This window comes from Xenopus laevis, chromosome 2S, assembly GCF_017654675.1.
Source record: "Xenopus laevis strain J_2021 chromosome 2S, Xenopus_laevis_v10.1, whole genome shotgun sequence".
Taxonomy (NCBI): Eukaryota; Metazoa; Chordata; class Amphibia; order Anura; family Pipidae; genus Xenopus; species Xenopus laevis.
Genome location: NC_054374.1, coordinates 89,118,993 through 89,133,857, shown reverse-complemented (window position 1 = coordinate 89,133,857; position 14,865 = coordinate 89,118,993). Strand labels below are relative to the sequence as shown.

Genomic DNA, 14,865 nt, shown 5'->3' with positions numbered 1-14,865 from the left:
CAGTGGGTATGGAGTACAGTCAGAGTCAGACTGGCCCACTGGGACACCAGGAAAATACCTGATGGACCCCAGACCTTACATGCACTGCTACTACTTCCACTGGCCATCTCACCTGCTAACCTTTCCATCCCCTCTCAGAGATAGGGGGAAATTTACTAAAGGGCGAAGTGGCTAACGCTGGCGAAAATTCACCAGCGTGACGTCATCTCAGCACTTCGCCGATTTACTAATGGTAGCTGGCATAAATTCGCTGGTGTAATTTCGCCAAGGAGATAGACTGGCGTAACTCCACCCTCTAATGCCAGGCATTCACAAAGTTTTTGATATTACTGAACGTTACCTCTATCGCCAGACTTGCCTTCGCCACCTCAGACCAGGCGAAGTGCAATAGAGTAGATAGGAGTTCCTCAAAAAATAGTTGAAAGTTTTTCTAATTCCCAAAAAACACTGGCGTTTTTTCCTATTTAAAGGGTGATAGACTGAAAAAGATCGTAAATTTTTTTTTGGGGTACCCTCCTTCCCCCCTACATTTGCTAACATATGGCACCTAAACTATACTGTGGGCACATGTGTAGGGCATTATAACAACTTTATATAATTTTATTAAGGCTTGTGTAGTGTAATGTATTTGCTGCAGCATATATGGCCATTGTACTTTAACTGCACGTCTTATGCTAATTAGCTATCGGTAGCATAACTTCGAATTGCTGAGCGTAATTTCACTGGCGTAATTTTGTTACCCTGTGCGCAATTTCGGATCTTCGTGAATTAGCGTTGTCCAGGCGAATTTACGCCTGGCGAAGTGTTGCGATGTGCGCAAAGACAGCGCTGGTGAATTTTCGCCGGTTAGTGAATTTGCCCCATAGCCTCTCCTCTCTATTTTCTCCCCATTGCCAATCATCCATCCAATAGGCTGTGGCTGCCACTTCTCCATTTCATCTATACTCACTGCACTTCCCACATGCTCTGCTGATACATAAACCTACACAGCCACCTCCTACATTTCCCTGCTGCTCCAACTACCTCCCTTACTGCACTGATCAATGCTTCTCAAACTCTGCTCCATTTGAAGTTCTGCAGCAGCACTCTATCTTTTCACTCTACCTCTTAACCTCCAGCACTGAAACCTGGAAATGGATGTACAGTAAAATATACAGTTAAAGCAATGCAGCCACTTATAGATAGTTGGGGTATGCATCATATAACTGGGGCAGGGAGGGCATACAATTAATGAATTAATAGTTAAATAAATCAAATGCAATGAAGTGAATGAATTATTAGTTGTTGAATTAATTATTTTTTAGTTAATAAATTAATTACTCATTGATTCAATATATATTAAACTTCTGACACAAATACAGATGAAGCAGATCTGTAATTTAATTTTGAAATCTGAAAATCACAAAGGTGTTCTATATATCTATATCTATATTAGTGAAACTAGTAGGCCTACATAAGTATATGTGTGTGTTTGAGGTTAGGTACTCTGGTGGGCCCAGGTTCCCCAGTATGACACTGAGTACAGTCACCAGTAGCCCTTTGAATCTGTAACTGGTAACTTGTGTGAAAGCTGCTGGTGGGAGATAAATATAATACTTGCCACCCTCTCACACACCCTTTCTTATCCATCTCTCCCTCTACTTTCATTTTTTCCTTTCCTAACTCAATCTTGACATTCTATTACAAAGAATATTTTTGCTGTTTTCAAAAACGAAATAAAAACAAGATTTATAAAATGAATCAAGGCAGTGTTACCCGTTAGAAGAGACTGACATATTTAAAGAAAAAGCAATTCACAACTTTCCAAAGAGCTTTTTACTTTCACTGAATGCACTAAATTGTATTATGTCGTTCCCACATAATACAATGAGTGGCTTCATTCCCACTAGTATGAAACCATCACACTTTTGCCACTGCTGTGGGTCTCTGTGACTCATGACATACTTCTGGATTTCCCCTGATTTTCCCATTCTTCATGCAGGGGATAAATAGAAGTTGAAAAGTATATGCCCTCAAATCGTAAGGAAATTGATTTTCTCTTTTACTACATTTTAAGCCATGAAAATGCAGATTTTACAGATCGTTTTCTTTCTCCTGCTTCTGATTTCCTGCTGTTCTTATGGAAAATGTGGACCAGGTGAGTCCTGATTTTGTGACATGCTAGCTTTATTGTATCTTAGAAATTCTTTTTGTCCTGTTTGCCTTATATAAACACATATACGAGCTCAAACTTCACGTGTAAAATATCTTTTCAGAGCAAAATACCTTGGATTTCTGTGTGGAGATAAAATTCCTATTTTATTTTTGGATTTCCTGACCCCAGTATTTCTGCCTATTTGGATTAATTTAGAATTAAGATGAGCTAATTTCTCTGTGGCAAAAATACATCAGAAATACAAACAGATGTGAATAAAAGCAGTGTGTGTATAGTGTGTTAGACATTGTAGAATAAGTTATATTTGTATGATGTTCCCTATTCTTTGCACACAAATTTGTTAAATATAGTTATCAGTAAATGACAGTATTGTGTTTTTATTTGAATACATGAAAACGTAAAAAAAACCAAAACACTTTAGTGCTTATTCCTTTACCTCTATAAGAAAGTTTCCACTCTGCCTCCACGATTGTGAGGTAACACTTTCAAAGGAATTTCTGTTTTCATTTTAGTGGGGTCTTTTGTCCCAGATTTCTGCTGTTTTAAATTCGTCCAGAAGCCAATTAAATTTCGGCAGATCCGTGGATATTTCCCCACCAGCAGCTTGTGTCCAAAACCTGGTGCCATGTAAGTATACAAGGAAACATTAGTTTATTGCCAGCCTGCCAAAATATGTGACAGAAAATTATATTTTAAACTGTTTTCTAAATAAGCTTGCAGTGTTGTGCCACTCATATACCGGTATGGGATTCCTTTTCTGGAAATATCTGAGTTAAAATAAGCCAATCTTCCATTTTAAGAAAATAATTTATTATAAGAGTACCTTGTACTTATTCCTACCTAAACAGCATGAATCCATATTGGGGAGCAAAACAATTGTACTTGATTTTATCTAATCTGGATTCCAAAAATGTACTTAATCCTAACCAATCTGCATTATATATGGGACAAAACAATCTTATTGGGTTTATTAATTGTTTAAATTATTATTAGCAGGCAAATAAATGGTGATCAAAATTACAGAAAAATCCCTTGTGCAGAAAACCCCAATCCCATGTATACCTGATAACACATCCCATGCCTGTATAATGAAATTATCATTTTATAATGTGTTCTTACATTGATATTTTTCTTTACAGATTTGTAACATACAAAGGAAAACAATTATGTGTCAAACCACAGGACAAATGGGTGACCAATTACATTATTCAGCTGGACATTACAAAGTTTAATTTCTTTTAATTTCTCTTGTGTAGGAGCTTCTGAATTCTGTACATAGAACACATACTCATATTGTCTGTGCCTTGTACGCCTAAAATGTTACATTAAAATAACATATTATATTATAAAAATGATATGAGCAGCAAAGGGGTCCATACAGATACGGTATGGGATTCGTTATTCGGGAACCAGTTGTCCAGAATTATGGATAGACCGTCTCCCTTAGACTCCATTTTCCAAATAATCCACATTTTTAAAAATGATTTCCTTTTTCTCTGTAATATTAAAACAGTACCTTGTACTTGATCCTTAAGAAGATATAATTAATGCTTTGGGGAAGCAAAACCAGCCTATTGGGTTTATTAAATGTTTACATAATTTTCTAGTAGACTTAGGGGCACATTTACTAAGCTCGAGTGAAGGATTAGAACTCAGATTTTCGAAGTTTTTTTTGGGCTACTTCGACCATCGAATTGGCTACTTCGACCTTCGACTACGAATTAGAAAAATCGTTCGACTATTCGACCATTCGATAGTCGAAGTACTGTCTCTTTAAAAAAAACTTCGACTACCTACTTCACCACCTAAAACCTACCGAGCACCAATGTTAGCCTATGGGGACCTTCCCCAGAAGCTTTCTGTAATTGAAGGAAAATCGTTCGATCGATGGGTAAAAGTCCTTCGAATCGTTAGATTCAAAGGATTTAATCGTTCGACTGAAGTAAATGCGGTGAATCCTTCGACTTCGATATTCGAAGTCGAAGGATTTTACTTCAATGGTCGAATATCGAGCATTCTGGATAACATTTCCTGCACCTTTATTTTCTTGTCATAATCCCAAATTCATCAGAGCCAGCTGTGCCAGTTGTGGCACTGAAATTCTGCAGTTAAAGTTATAGAAATACCTAGGAAACACATGGTTGGTATCTAAAAATAAAATTTAGCAAAGGGCCTTAACAAAATTGCGTTTTCTCTTTGGTAAATATTCAAAACTAAACAAAAATGTGCCTGAATACAAGTAAATCATGCTTTGATGCAGAAATACACACTGTAAAACATTTACCAATATACATTTTAATCTATGTGTAATTTTTACCAATAAATTACCCATACAAGAAATGTATTTGTGGCAACTATAAAGGACAAAAGTTAGATAAAAGGACGATTTTTTTTGAAAAAAAAATCATCCTAAAAATTATTTTTTTTGCAGTTTTTACTTCCTTTATTGTCAACTTTTTTTTTTAAGAAAAATGGTATTTATTTCCCCAATAGATCTGCAGTGGAAAAAATAATTAAAAAAAGAATGAATAAATTATCCTTTTAGAGCGATATGATTCTTTTTCATTCATATCCAAGTACATGAAACCTTTTTTATGTGACTGGAAACTGTGGGAGATGGGTTGTGGCCCCTTTCGGTCAGCTGAAATGTGATGGACCAAGAAACATAATTTTAAGGCTTTTATCTACATATATGATGAGTATTTAAGTTCCTAAACATCATTGAAAACTTTATGGAAACAAACTACTTGACTGTTAGCGATACAAACATTGTCATTTGTATATGTTAAAGCGCCCTCTTGTGGACAATATATAAAATCAGGGAACAGAAATATTGATTACATATTCCGGCTATGAGCTCATTAAACTACAATTCATATTTTTTATTATTGCCATGTTGTTCTAATTTTACAGTGTGGGTGTAAACATGAAACATACAAGAAAACATAAAAAAACAATCAATAACAAATACAAGAGTTAATGAGCTTAATAGTTAAGATGTTGTGGGCTGTTAGGGGCCGATGCATCAAGGGTCGAATATCGAGGGTTAATTAACCCTCGATATTCGACTTGGAATTATAATCCTTCGACTTCGAATATTGAAGTCGAAGGATTTTACACAAAAACTGTGATTGAACGATCGAAGGAATAATCCTTCGATCGAACGATTAAATCCTTCGAATCTAACGATTCGAAGGATTTTAATCCAACAATCGAAGGATTATCCTTCGACCAAATAAATTTAGCCAAGCCTATGGGGACCTTCCCCATAGGCTAACATTGGGTTCGGTAGCTTTTAGGTGGCGAACTAGGGGGTCGAAGTTTTTTTACTTCGAACCCTTCACTCGAAGTTAATGAATTGGCCCCTATGTGTGTAGTTATTTTAATGTGTTACGGGTCTTAGTTTGACAACATCATATCCTTAATATAACATACAATTCTGAATATTAAAAGAAACTACAAATACTGCTTACTAAGCAACAAACAAATAACATTGTATAAATCGTAATGTTATTGTAATATTATCACTACCAACATCACATCCCTCTTTTCCATAACGCAGTACAGGTATAGGATTTTCTATCTGGAACTGATGTTTTTGGAAAAGGGATCTTTCTGTAATTTGGATCACCATACCTTAAGTCTGCTAAAAATCACAAAATAAACCCAATATGAGTGTTTTGCCACCAATATGGATTCAAGCAGCTTAGTTGCGATCAAGTACCAGGCACTGTTTTATTATTACAGATCATTTTTTAAATTTTTTGCTTATAATGGACTTTACAAGAGAGGGCCTTCTCATATTTTGGTGTTTTTGGAGAAAGAGTTTCTGAATTAAGGACCCTGTACCTCTACAGTAAACTCTTCTGAAAACTGACTGGAATCTATTGTAAGGGGGCACTGGGGCAGAGGATACATTTATTTCCTTCAGCATGGCCCCACACCCCAGATCTCCTCTTGGTGCCCTGCTCACTGGTGCCTTCATCAGTAGGAAAGGGGGGGGGGGATTTATAGGTTATTACAATTTTACCAGCAAGTACATTGCCAGTAAATGTCTACTGCCAGCCCTAGCTGGCGATTTAGCAGCAAGGCAGGTCAAATACAGACAGGGTGGCAAGCCTAAGCACAGCAAAACTTCCTGAGAGCTCCAGTGAGATGGCCACTGAGTAAACCACATGTAGGAGATTATTATCAAAAATGTAGGCTGATAAGCCCAAATCTTTTTTTTTACTAATGAAAGAAATTGTAATTCTAAACAACATTCCATTCCAACATTAATTACAGTTTTTGAATGGAATTAAAGTTATTTGAAACTATTAATGCTTTTAAAATCCATTATCTCTCTGTCACTCTCTATGTTCTGCCATGGTGAGCCTGACTTTTGAAACAATGTAACAGAAACCTACAAAGAGGCATGCAAGACAACATTGCCCAAGAGATAGAACCGGCAGTCCAAAAAGGGACAAAATACAGCTGACAATCTGCAATTACGCTTACAAACATCTTTATAACCACTGAACATTTTTCTTGAATGTATTTTAGAAAGTTGCTTAGAATTACATTTCTTCATTATTCGTTTTGGGTTTACATCCCTGTGTATGTAGAAGGGGACGTCTGCCTTAGTGCCAGAAAACTGTATATCATATTACAGAATGGAAACTGAATGACCAAGTGGTGCAAGAGAGTGAAGAGTATGGTTTCTTCTCAGTTGTATCTGATGTTTAACCTGTCTTTTTGATAGATATTGTGCTGAGTGGAGCACTAACCTTTGAATAAGGCTGAAAATAAACAATGACGACAAATGTTCTTGCTACAAAATTTTGTTTTATTATGAAATACAGGACATTTAGCAACATGGAATCTAATAAACTAAAATGGCTACAAACAAGAATTTATTTTTCATTCTTTCCTTTCCAAATCCAGAATAGTGAATTTCGCTGATAGATATGCCATTTACTGTACGCTTTAAGGTTAACTGATATTTCCTACAGGAGCTGTAAAAACATGAATATGATAGCTTTGCAGATTAAGGACAGAGTGCTGCTCACTTCCCTGTTGCACAGTGTTCCAGTGCCAACACCAACAGATGCAACTATGTAATGCTGCTTCCTAGTTCACAATGAAATGAGATCCTAAATTAAACCATTATTACACTGTCACCTCCCAGACGTGTGTAGATTGTCTGTAATACCCTGCACTCCATCTGCACTTTATTTCATTTAAAATCCTCCCAGATGGCATTCTTCGGCTATTCACCATGTAATTCTGTAATTCTGTCTTATCTCCAATGCAGGGGAGGTAATTACACAAATGGCCATTACTGACAACAAAAGCAGACATGTAAGTGAGTGACTGCACTTTTCCCTGTCCATAGGTCAGTGTTGTACATCAAGATACATCCTTAACCATGAGTTCCAATATTTAAAAACAATAAAGCATATCGTAATTTTAACAGGAAAAGTGTGAAACAACAGTTTTGTACCATTACAGAGCAAACAAGTCAACTACTGATAATACTGAAAAACCATTCTACACAAAGTGGCACCAACATTAAACAGAATAAATGCAGTATTCTATTCAAAGCTTACTATATTTCTAAAAATAAGAAAAAAATGTCCTAGTGTCCCTGCTCTTGTGCAAAAAGTACTGCTCTTGTGCAAAAAGCATTGTGTGCAACACATTATTCATAAACATGTATCTGCCATAAAAATGAAATTCTAACAATCATATCTGCTGTGAATTATTAAAAGTATCAGCAAGGTTATGCAAAACTGTTTCTCATATTCACATTTATGTACTAAAGCCTGATGTTCTGCAAGTCAGCATTATACAGGATTAGTAGTATTATAAGCAGCCACGCTGTAGGAACAGCAACTGAAGGAAAGTTACACACAACATATCTCTTGCTTAAATATGAGATTGTAGGGATCCTTTCATAGTCAGGGGTGCAAGTGTTGGAGATGTAAGGTGGGCATAGTTGCACCCTTTAGAATCCATACACTTGCACCTCTGCTGATGCTTAGTGCTGCTGCACAGAGTGCATTGCTGTGTTGCAGGGGAACCCTGTATTTAATGTAATAGGATTTAGGCACAGGGCTTTCTTGCACCCCTCTATGCTCCTGCCTTGCAAATCCTAAATGGCATACAGGGTAGAGGAACTCAAGGGATGCCCATCTCTGCACTAATATGTTGTTCTGCAGGTTGCACTATTAGTTGCAAATTATATGCACTTTATACCTGTTTTTTTTTACAGGCGAAAGAGCCTTAGTAATAACACTTTAAAGTGTTGAATGTGGAACATTATGAAACAGTAGAAAAGTAAATGTAACATTTTCAGGATAATCACAGCAGAGGGAAGCTTCCAGGTTCAATAGCTTATTGAGTGAGATTTTTGGATTCAGGAGCCATAGAGCTTGCATTCTTCTAATTTGTTCCATTTTTCTGTTGTTCATCAAATTTTTGCATAATTTTTGTGAGTGATTCTTGAATCTTGTAACAGCGATCACCTATTCCTTTAATATCCACACTGCAAAACAGCAAGGAATCATTTACATTTTCTTACAAATACATAAGGATTGCACAAAAAAATTACATGTATCTTCTCATATAAAAGAGCTTACATTTATAATTGTATTTCTCTAAGGGGCACATTAACTAAGGGTCGAATTTCGAAGTGCTAAAACTTTGAAATTCGACAATCAATTTGAAAAAATTTGATAGTCAAAGTTTTTTTGATTAAATTTAACAGTTATCGATCGAATTAAAATCGTTTGATCGATCGTAGAAATCGTTCGAAACAAACGATTCGAACAATTTCATCGATCGAACGAACGATTTTCATAAAAAAACCTTTGACTTCTAAAAACTTAGCCAAATGTTGGCTATAAGTTCTAGGAGGTCCCAATAGGCTAACATAGCAATTCGGCAAGTTTAAGGTGGTGAAGTGTCGAAGTCCAAGTTTTTTAAAGAGACAGTATTTCGATTTTAGAAAGGTCGAATATTCTAAGTTTTCCAATTCGAATCGAAGTCGAATTTGGCCTATTCAATGGTCGAAGTACCCAAAAATTACTTCGAAATTCAAAGTTTTTGAATTCGAAATTTCACTTTGAATTCACTTCGACCCTTAGTAAATGTGCCCCCTAAAATGTAGTATGTTGTTGAGCTTTTTCACTTTGTTACAACAAAGGACCTGTATTGTGACATAACTCAAAGTTCCCTGGACCCCCACAAAGATCAAGGGGTCTTACCTCTGATGTGCCCTATCTGGCCCTATATAACTGTGGGTGTTTTGGCCATGTTGTTATGCCAGTGGATATGACATTCTGAGTGGTACCTCCTTCAAACATGATTAGCCATAATAATAAGAATAAATAATAAGAATAAGAATAAAAAAAATAATAAAAAAAGAATGTATTTCTATGCAACTTTTCAAAATAAATTCAAAAATGTTCAATATATAGGCAATTTACGTAATTGTTAATTGTTCATTTTTTGACTCTCTTTATGTTTCTATGCATTGCACTGATCTAAAGGGAATTGGAACTCTGGAGGAGAAGTGAGTTCTCCTACATTGTGTCAAAGTTAGAACCTGCAGTGCAGAAAGGGGCAAAGAAATTCTGCTTTGAATTGCAATTACAAATATCTTGATTGGGATTAAGAGAAATAAAAAGCACATACGAAAAGGTTATATAAGTTACCATTCATATGTATAATTGTTAAATTGATGAACATTTCCTTGATGCTCAAGTTAAATACTAGTATTATGCAACAAATCACAGCAATACAGCACTTACATATAGGCTTGCTGATTGCAGGAGCTGCGAGTTTTCCTGTAGCTGTTAATATTTTGCAGTTTAATCCTTTTTGCATGAAATAATTGACTACAGCAACCGGTTTCCTTATAACGTCTAACTAAAAAGAGGAAACAAAGAAAATACATTGTTAAATTGTCTACAAATGCAGAAGGATCAACATTTACAGATATTTTCATTCAAATTCTAAATGTAGATCATGAGCCATTTATTTCATTATTCTGCTTGCATGTCATGCCAAAATAGATGAGATCCACTAGGGACCTTGTAATTATCCTACTATGATCAATATACAGTAGGAGATGGAAGTGGGGCAGGTATATGTGCTTCTGCAGAACACCATGGCTATTACAGTGTAACATTCAGTCACAAGAGGGTGCTACTGTACATCTTCTACATGAGTTTTAAGTGCATTATGACTGTACGACAAAATATTTGCAATAGGTGTTGTTTTCTTGCCCATTTATATAGATTTGCATCACAATTTAGCCTGAGCTAATACAAATTAAACCTGGTACGTACTTCCTCTCCAGTCCTGTGCCTTGAAATGCTATGGCTTGTCGCATTTATTTAGAAAAGGCTGCTTATCTCCCACAATGAAGAAAAGGAGGAAGTAGAAAGAAAAAAGGGGAAGTGGAAGACAAAGCGGAAAGTAACGTTTAAAGGTTTAAAGATGCAGCATGGTTAGTACTTGATTCAATCCAGGGCAAGGAGTTTATGTGAGCTCCCTGTGTCTGCTTTTCCGCAAAAACATACAGGTAGGTAACCAATGTACTAGTGATATTAACCATAGTGGTTGTGTTATTTGAGAACTTTAATACCGGGTGGGCATAAACCCACCCGACATAAACATTCTGTAGGAGTCTTGCACCACTCTACAACTTTAATAAAGCAACATAGTGCAAAGGACAATGATTAAAGCATACTGGGACCTGTAGTGCAATAGCCCATGGTTAGACCAAATAGTAATCTGGGTGATGCCAAGGTTTCATTTTTTGGTCTCAATTGATCAATAAATCATATCCTCAGGTTTCCTGGCTCACAATATAAATCTCTGTGTACACTTAACTGCATGCAGTAATTGCTGGATACATTAAACATAGTTCCTAACACCTAGACTTCACTGTAAACACCCACATCCAATAAAGTGCACATATGCAAAAAATGCATTAACAATAAATATGATTTTAATATATGTGTAATGTATTATTAAGTTTGCGGTATTATAACCCTTGCTGGGATTAAAGTCAGTGTTATTAGTGCATTACAGGTATGGGGATCCCTTATTTGGAAAATCAATATCCAGAAATCTCTAAATTATGGGGAAGGCATCTCCCATAGAGGCGTCTTTAAGCAAATACGTTTTTTTATAATGTTTAATTTTTTCTGTAATAATAGACTTTCTAACAAATATTTTCTAGACATATTCCTATTTCCATGTGATCTGCTAACCTAACTACCATGCAAACTGTTGCTTTCCCAGTTTTGTTATCTAAACCCAGATACCATTGCACCATAATACCATAGCATGCAAACACAGCGATAGAGTACTTACATGGAGACAAGGCATCACAGGAAATTCCTAGTAGTAGCAGGATAACCAGCAGAGCAAAGCATGTGGCTTTCATGGTCTATAAGTATGTTGTCCCTTTCTTTATTAGCTGCTAGGTAAAGCATATTGAAGCAGTCTAACAGCTTTGCTTATATAGTATTTTGAAGTGATCTGTGGGTTGAGTGTAAAGGGAAATTTACAAAAATAATTCTGCTGTACGAGTGAGGATATGAATCATATCATCATATAGCATCATATCATATTTCTATGTTTAGTTATGAACTTTCCTTTTTTCCTTTCTATGGAGGAAGTGTCCAGACTTGTGGTTAGTGGAGGACGGGGAAGTACAGACGCCCACATCATAGGTTCACCCATTAGGAAAATCAGTGCTGAACTGATAAAGGGTTACAATTGCCTGTAAACATTACCTGTTTATACACATCCACATTGCCTTCAGGGATAAAGAGCAAACACAAGTAAAATAAAACAATAAAATCTATTGGATTCAACATTTTTTGGAAACTATAATTTGTAATAGTAGAGCCAGAAACACATTTTAGAAGTTGTGGTACTGTCTGTAAACACACTTTTATTCACTCTTCTCCCATTATAAACTAAGGCTCAGAGACTGGAAGTGAATACAATTTGTCACAGTTTATCCTACTGAAAGCTGCAGCAGCTGAACAGAAAGTCTGTACTTTCCAGCTGATAAGAACTTGAGTGGTGTGAGACTTGGCCTTATACCAGTTGTATCTAAATGACCCACTAGTTCACTTCAGCCACAAGGTTTGTTGCCACCAGAATTAAAAATAAGGAACTCTCTATAGATGAGCTTGTTCTGGGTAACAGATAACAAAAAGTGGATGAGGCATTAGGTGCCAACATATAAATATGCACCATTAAAGGGGTTGTAAACCCTGCTGCACTGCACTGCTTAACCAAACTTTACTAAGTTGTTGCTGGACTATATATCCCAGAGTAATTGTAACATATAATGAAGGATAAGGCATGCTGGGAGCTGTAGTCCAGTAACAATAGGGTTGTATTCTTAAAGCAACATTGAACAATGAAACGTCAAAAAACATTTCCCCAAATCTCCACAGCCAGCAACTGCTGCAAATGCACTGAACAAGGCTGTCCTTTATCCCATTTGATTCCAGTAATATAATGAAGAAAAAACAATGACACAATTATCTCTGTATGTAAGATAACAACAAGATGTCTGATATGGTGCTGAGATTCAACTTTTTGATTTGTCAGTTCTTTTGCATTTATAATAAAAGTTTTTGATCAGTAGAATTCTCATTAGTAAATTTTTTTGCGTCTATAATTATGTTTTTTGGCAGCTTCTATAGAAAACTAGGGGGCACTGTGGGGTGATGTTACAGCTGGGTTTATATCCCCTATAAGAGAGTCCTCCATTGCCATGGCTGAAAAGATTGTCATGCAAGGAAAACGTCTGTTGCTCATAGCATGGTATAAAAAGCTAAACATCGAGAACTTTGTCTTCCAACATGACAATGATCTAAAACGTACCTACAAAGTTTTAACAAAATGGCCTAAATACAAAAAAAAGTATTGGAAAGTAGTGGAGTGGCCATCATAAAGCCCAGAACTGAATCCCATTAAAAATGTGTTGATTGAACTGAAAACGTGTGTCAGAACAAGGAAACCAAAAATCCTGAATATCCTACACCAGCTCTGTTAGGAATGGGCACAATTCCAGCAACATACTGTATTTGAGATACTTGTGGCTAGCTTAAGCATTTGATTCATGTTAGACAATTAAATGGCAATACCACTAAATACTAGCAAACTAGTGTATATAAACTTTTGACCCAAAGGGACTCAGATATAGTAAATAAAAGCTGCAATCCATTGGTCTGTAAAATATTTACTTTGTTTATACAAAAATAAAGTAGATACTCTGCTTGACTTACCACAGGCAATGTATGGTTATATGATATAAGTGAGTCTGCAAACAATTGAATTTGAACTTAGTTAGCATAGCTGATGTTTGCAAACTTTAGGACAATGTATATGAGTGCACTTTTTTGGTGGTTTATCAGGGGGAGTTGCATTGTCTATATCAGGGTGTTGCAGGGTAAATTTTTAAATAAGACAAATTAAATTTACATTTGTGAAAAAAATCTAATTATACAGAAATACTTTTCCCCTGGTCACTATGGCAGCCTTCACACCAAGGGTTATTCCCCACCTCTCAGGTCGATAGGACAGGTTAACATCAAAACTCCTCCCCAAAAAAGAATAGCAACACCTATTAACCTTATATACACCCCTACTTGCTCCTTACTCTTGTCTTTTTTCCTGTCCTCGCTGGAGATAGGACGAAAAATTTTTTTTAGGGCTTGGAAGGCTCTAGAGAATATTTTATTTTATGGCTCACCAGGAACCCAATATGGGGTCCATTAACCTAGGGAGTTTTTGCGCCTCTCTCCCTGGAAGGGTTATGCAAAAAGTGTTGCCTCACAGAGGAACAGGCTAACCATGACCCCGTTACTAGGCAGCCCGGGGCATATATGCTATATGGCTCTGCGTCCAGGCAGGGAAAATAACATACCTGCGTGTTACACCAGGTTGTGGGCGGCACCAGGGAACTCTCTCTCTCTTTCTGTGCACATAGGATAGGGAAGAGGCGGACGGCGCCATTTTCTTTGTGGGCGCTAGCACAGGACGTGCCCATACTTCAGGCGCTTACTGATGAGGTCAGTCCAGCGTGTATCAAACTTCTATGCGCTGGAAAGACAGGCGCGTCTTGTGCTGCACGCAAGGAGAGTGGAGCGTTTGGTGACTGAAAGGGTAAGAGAATAGGCTTTTGTTTTAGGGAGCGTTTTTTATTTAAAAGGCTCTCATGATTGTTTCTTTTCGGTGTTTATTAGATTGCTCAATGATGGAGCCACAGGTGCCTAGTAGCCCAGAAAATGCTGCCCAGAGTATTAGGAGGTGAGCCATGTAAACAGGTAGGTTTGTGTTTTAAAAAAGAGGGAAAAAGAGTGCAGCTTTGTAATGATATTTTTGGTTCTTTACTTGTTAGTGTGCCTATGCCCAGGAAGAGGAGTAGCAAGGAGAAGAACAAGGTCTGTGTAGCATGCCAGAATACAGCACAAAAACACTCAAAATTTTGTGATCGTTGCTCAAGAAGGCTGGCTGGGGATGCAGCAGCAGATACAGCAGACATCTTAAGATGGATAAAAGAAGCTGTTTCAGAAGGAGTGCAAGAAGCCAGAAAAAGATCCAGAGCTGATCTAGAAACAGAAGTAGAGAGACCTTTACATAGAAGTGAAAGACAACACGTAAGAGAGCTGATGTCAGACGATTCATCAGAA

At 36.8% G+C, this 14,865-nt stretch overlaps 1 protein-coding gene across 1 annotated transcript; it reads left to right on the top strand.

Annotated features, from left to right (window-relative positions):
- Positions 1–1,928: 1,928 nt before the first annotated feature.
- Positions 1,929–3,687, top strand: LOC121400353 (C-C motif chemokine 4 homolog). The gene is made up of 3 exons (XM_041583267.1): positions 1,929–2,137; positions 2,668–2,782; positions 3,295–3,687. The coding sequence occupies exons 1-3, from the start codon at positions 2,059–2,061 to the stop codon at positions 3,395–3,397; spliced, it is 297 nt and encodes a 98-aa protein (XP_041439201.1). The 5' UTR covers positions 1,929–2,058; the 3' UTR covers positions 3,398–3,687.
- The last annotated feature ends 11,178 nt before the right edge of the window (positions 3,688–14,865 follow it).